We start from the raw sequence: 6,267 nt of genomic DNA on the forward strand, positions 1-6,267 counted from the left end.
TAAGTTTTCCATCTCACAGCCTAGCTACACATAGCCTCTTTTTCTGATAGTAACCAAGTGAAGCTCTCATCAGGTCATGTTGAATGACACGAACAATTACATAATTGCACGAGACTGATGTAATTGTGATAAATATTATGTGCTTGCGAAACATGCGACATTTTGTTTTGATCTCATACGTTCTAAAATATAAGCAGCTATTATCATGGGAATTGAAACTATAGCAGCTGTGATACAAAACCTAGAGTAGTAAGAACTTATCACACAAACCTAGAGTAGTAAGAACGTGACGAAGTTCTGCGGAGGAGATTGTGCCGTTTCCTTCCTTGTCAAACACTCTCAGTCCCTCTATGTAATCTTTAGCGGAGTAATTTGGGGCGTTTCTCTGTAAATATAATGACAGGTTAGTACACTAAATATTATTTAAGATATTATAAATATGAAAGTAAATCACTAGCAATGTTTCCAGCTTACTTTTCAGTCTTAGAAATGAAAACATGAGCAATTATAAACTTTTTTTAAACAAAGCAATTATCTGAAAACCTGAACCGAGAGGTAAATTGGAAGAAAAGTCTCGAAAGCAATCCTTTTCTGGCCACTAGCTTCGCAGTCAGTTCGCGCTTTCTTTACCTCCGCCTGACAATAGAGGGTTATAACGAAAATAAGGAAGAGGGAAATGGTTTACCATAATATTGAACATGTCGGGAACCTGTAAATTGTAAAACACTTCACAAATCGGCAGTGCATTCTTTGTTGGGGAGGGGGGGTCAATGTGCCATATAATAGCATGAATAACTGTAAAGATGAATTGAAATCTAGAGATTTGTATAACAGTACTGTACAATAAGAGTTTACCTCAGTAGGGTTCTGACCCAGAGCTCGCAGCACATCACCAAGCTGTACGGTGTCTATGCAGTTATCTCCACGTTTGTCAAACAGACTGAAAGCGTCCTTGTATTCTGAAATTTTTACACTCTGTTATTGTAAAAGGTTTGACTAAATGAATCTACTATTGAGGAGCAATAATTGTGTAAAAATTAAACAGTAAGTTTATTATTAGCTACTTGAATAGATGGAAAATGTCATGATCGAACAAATATAATAGCAGTCCAGCTAGGATATTATAATTTACATACCAGCCATTTGATCATCTGAGATATCAGCCATGTTGAGGAAATTAGAGAACCTGCTGTAAATTATTTATACGGTTAATTAAGTTGTAACGTACATCATTATTTACTTCAGTCTTTTAGGTTCTATCAGTACCTAAAAATAAAACTTATTGTTTCATTGAGTAGACCTTTGCTATCAAACTGTTATAAACCACCGAAATTGAAATCTGTTATTTGTAAAACCAATCATAAAAACAGAATTCCTTATTAAAATAAAAGTAAGTTTTATAGGTAAACAAAAACATATTGATGTACAAGATCATCACGAATTATCATAATTATCATAATGATTATTTATAATTAATTCTTAACTAATAACTGAGCTTTTGATTGTGTACAATTGTAGAATCCATCTACTGCTCATGGTTGTTGGTGAATCATTAAGTTGTAAGCTGTCCAACACCGGTTCAACCGGTTAATTGAGGGTATGCACTGTCATACAACATGGCATGGCAGCAGGGTGGGAATAGTTGAGCTTTGGAATAGTTGTGCATATTTATCACTTGTTTTATACTGCGTAATAGGAATATGGTAGCCATGGTAGCCAAGCAGTGGCGTAACATCTTAGAGGGGTGCCAAATCGTCGTGACAACAGGCAACGTTACGCCACTGTAGCCAAGAATAATTGAGGTTTAGAATGAAAGGAACGTGATGAGAATACAGTTTAACATGCCTTAATTATAATTATTTAGTTCTAGAGTTTTAAAGGCTACTTTTTAGAACTTTCACAACAAAAATCGGCTAGGAACCTCATTCATAGATTCCTCACTGTCAGCCACCATGATACGCACTAGTTGTATTTCCATTTCTGCAGAAAATCACTACATTTCCAAGTTTTAGTGTTATGCAAACCCTGATGGCGCTGGCATAGCAGTTTTTTTTTGTTGTTGAAACAATTTTTATTTTACATTCCTTTATTCATAAATAAAATAAGAGCTTAAACCATGAATTAGTTAACTAGTAGTAAACTTGAGGAAATATTCTTTAGTGGTTGTACATAATTATTTAAAAAACTTTCTTTGTTAGTATTTTTACTATGGAAAGTGGTTGAATTTAGTGAGACAAGGTCAGTTTCTCTATTGTCTTAGAAAATTTTCTACTTTACAGTAGGCAATGCTGAGTGGCAGGAAAGAGGGACCAAAACGCTTGGGGCTAACAATGGCCCATTTACAAACCACTTCAGACATGGCAATGATGTCAAATTTATGCTTAATTCGTCTGAAACTGACCCTACTGCACTTCTAACATTCTGTAAACATCTCTTCTAAAATAGGTATAAAATGCATAACACAAAACACACACACAAAATGTTTATAATCCTTATATAATAAATTTCTATAGAATTTTAAAATTTCTATAAAGCTAATAAACCTATATATATATATTCATTTTGCACCCAGAGAAAGATGTGATCACAGAGGTAGTTTCGATATTATGTTCATGACAAGGTATGGGGCTGCTGCAAGTTATATTTTGCTAAGATATTACTGCTTTTTCAAGCTTAAGTAATCTAGGCAGGGTCAATTTTAAAGTTTTTGAATTTTGTCGAACGCTGTTTTTAAAGGCTAAGTTCCAGTCATTTGGTTCTCCTTCCTTTTGAGTGTGAGTGATGGTGATTCTTATAGATGATTTGAGGTGATTGGGCTTATAACAGGTGAATGTAGTTGCTTTAGTGATTCGTATAAGAAACAGCTACTATCATCTATAACAACAGACCCTAATTATACCGTCGACAATTCATATGACAAATTTTACACTGCAATCATAGTCGCCGATAACTAAGTAACTTCTAATTCTTTTAAATCTGAGGCATATATAATTGATGTATCGAAAAGATATTCCCTTTTTTACCACCTTACCATTCTGATTGATTTTGCACATGACTGACATGTTTTAACTGGAGAAGGGGTTCGCACAGTGGTAGTTTTATAAACCACTTTTAATTTATTGACCTATTATACTTAGTGGTAGTTTTATAGACCACATTTAATTTATTAACTTATCATACTTAGTATTTATTTTTGGTGACTGTATCACCCAGTTTTAACATTTGATAATTGTACAGTTTATTGACGACACATTGACTGAATGTTATTTTATATTCTAATTTATATTCTAGATATTTTATTTATTTTACAACAGACGACAACTTCCTGTTTTTTCTTCTATATTAGTTACTCATATCTCTTGTACAGACTTTTTTACAAGGACATTGACAAATGATACTCACATTAGGCATTCATTATTGCATCTAAATTATTTCACTTGCATTAGGCTTAGAAATTTATTCTCTGGTCAACAGATTTCAAATGTTTAATTAATTTGTAGTATGACAGTAAGGTATATAAGAAGTTATTTAATTTAGCTTGGGCTATTATATTGACGAGGTTTAATGATGATATGGAATTTGAATTCTATATAAATTTACACTATGTGGTTGGGGCATTTTGCATAGTAAATATGGTTACTACTCATATATATCATATTATTTGATTGGTATTCGATTTCTGATTATTTCTCTAGGAATATGATTATTATATCTCAATTTGGCTTTAGGTAGGGTGCCCCGCTAAAAGAACTGGATTCTTCCAGGAAGCATCCCGTGCACAGAGCTTGGTCTACATATATATTAAATTATTAACCATTCATTCTGTATGTGCACGAAAATTTATTTCAATCAATGTAGTTAGCATGAGATTTTGTCGTACTGTATTCCATATTGTCCCTGCTCTGTATATGTAGCTGTCTGATGGTATAGGTGTGAGAATGAGTGTCTCTTTGCCAAGTCTGCCAGATGTTTCAAAGAGGGAGTAAAGTGATATAGGGGTTCTATATTTCAAGACCTTGAAGATGTCATTAATACAATGGTAGAAGTACAAATTAAATGAAAGATATTAAGATTTGTATGCACTGGATGGGGGGGGGGGGGGGGGGGGGGGGGTAGTGGCGTAACGTTATCCTTAGATCTGAATAAAATACCCTAGTAGAAGATGGTTGGGCTGAAATACAAAATTGGTTGAACTGAGAAAGCTGAATGCCAAACAACTACAACATGAAAAATTGAAAGCTTATATATATCAAGAGTGTAAAAATTTATCAACATGAATTTCGACGCGGTTACACCACGCACGATCAAATTTCCCTACAATGTAATTGTTTTACTTGTATTGCATCCCAGAGTGGTGATTGGAGCACGTGATAATCAGTGTCACCGTTGATCTGTATGTGGTTTGGTTGTACTTGGTAGGTCACTTCATATTTTGCACGGTTTTGTGTCATGTTAACAATGTCGATTATTAACCATTCTTTTTATAAGCATGTAAATACAGATGTAAATATGAAGACAACAACAACCAGCTTAGGACCTACCAACAACCACAAGAGTGTCCGACTTGAAGCCGGTAAGTGTTTGTGTGTAAGTTGTTCTATTTCCTGTTTTACATTGTGATCTGTTTTACTTCGTGATTGTGTACTTCCTGAGAGGATGTTCCTTACAGTGTTTTAAGTGCTTAATTACCCCAGGTTGTTTTGTGTGGATGCTAGCGTAGCAGTCCAGTGAAGTTAGATTGAGGATATAGTTCTGAGTGAACAGCTCTGAGAGAGCAGACAAGTATAGTAAAGAGTGGACCTGAGTGAGCGCTGAGAGAGCAGTAACCAGCACAAGTAAGAGGGACAGTATAGCTGAGAGAGCTACTGCTAGTAAAGAGTGGATCAAGGAACTTTCCCCAAATCACAGTTAAATTATTAATAGATAATATTTATTGATTTGATTTGGATGGTGAACACAGATCACTCAGCGTAATAATCATACACCACTCACTGATCAACCAAGAACATCTGAGAGTTATAACTAGAGAGTTATCTAACCTTGTTATAAATCTATTATATTACAACCTTTAACACCTTTATCCCAGAGAGTTTCACTGGTACTTTAGTAACTATTCTCCATATTTAGCGTAATTAACAAACAATGCGCGCATCATATTATTGCATAGTATGCCAAACTTTATAGACTGTAACATGTCTCATCATCTGTCTCAACTTAGTTATTATTTGTATCTAACATGAACTGATAGATTTTGATGCTTACTCGACACATCTACATACCATCGCGATCGACTATTGAGCCTTTCATTTCATATAAGATTTTTAAAAAGCTTGCTGCAATCTTATTTGCTTCTTGAATGTTAATGTAAAGTAACATCTGTTTTCAACTAAGTATTCACTTTTTACCATTTGGTGTCGAACTATTAAATAATCAGCCACGAGTTTATCAGCTGATATCATAATTTTATTTGTTTTGACTTGCCTACCTTACAAGACATTTTTGTGGCGGACCAATGTGCGACGACCGAAATTTTGGCGGTCCGAAAATATGGCGAGATTGAACAAAAACCGTCACATTTCGGACGTCACAGAAAATAAGGGTATTTTTCATCATTTTGTTTTCTGACACAAAGGAAATTCAAAATTTTCTAAAAATCGGTAAAATCATGTTGAAACAAAATGAAACTTATAAATCGATTTCTTCATCTTCCTCTAAGGGGTCCGGCTCGAATCTTTCAGTTTCACTTATTGAGTTTGGTATTAAATTGTTTATCTTGACTTAGTCTATAAGACGTTTATGTTAGCACATAAATGTAATTTATTGTAAATTTAAAACGTATAACTTGACATTAAATTCATCATGGAATATTGTGTTTATTTGTCCCACCATCATATCACTAACTTTTCAAGAACAAAATGAATCGATGAAGCCACAATTATTGGAATAAGCTAAAAATAATGCGACGGATTCTATTACGACGACCGAAATTTTGGCGGTCCGAAAATATGGCGAAATTTCGGGAAAACCGTCGCATTTCGTACGTTATAAAAATGTCTTGTAAGGTAATCTTATCACTTAATAATTCATTATATCACGTGGTGACCCCCACTGTCGCTTCACTATAGTACCCCTGTAGAGTTTCTACGATACAGGGGGAGCCGCGCACTCGTGCGCGGCGGGTCATACAACGTATGACCAATAATTCATTAAGCTTGTTTCATCAAAATAACATTTATGTTGATGATTGATTTGACCATTGTTAATATA

The 6,267-nt window shown here is 34.4% G+C and overlaps 1 protein-coding gene across 1 annotated transcript in view; it reads right to left on the reverse strand.

Moving 5' to 3' along the window:
* The window catches only part of LOC134814840 (myosin light polypeptide 6-like), a 45,423-nt gene that overhangs the window by 2,792 nt on the left and 36,364 nt on the right, over window positions 1-6,267 (reverse strand). The window contains exons 2-5 of the mRNA XM_063823135.1: window positions 1,137-1,190; window positions 856-959; window positions 544-636; window positions 271-385 (exon numbers count right to left, since the gene is read on the reverse strand). Of these exons, the coding sequence (XP_063679205.1) occupies window positions 271-385; window positions 544-636; window positions 856-959; window positions 1,137-1,167 (343 nt within the window). The 5' untranslated portion in view covers window positions 1,168-1,190. The remainder of the gene's footprint in view (window positions 1-270; window positions 386-543; window positions 637-855; window positions 960-1,136; window positions 1,191-6,267) is intronic.

Source organism: Bolinopsis microptera, chromosome 5 (assembly GCF_026151205.1).
Source record: "Bolinopsis microptera isolate Bmic1 chromosome 5, MBARI_Bmic_1.0, whole genome shotgun sequence".
In the NCBI taxonomy this organism is placed as follows: Eukaryota; Metazoa; Ctenophora; class Tentaculata; order Lobata; family Bolinopsidae; genus Bolinopsis; species Bolinopsis microptera.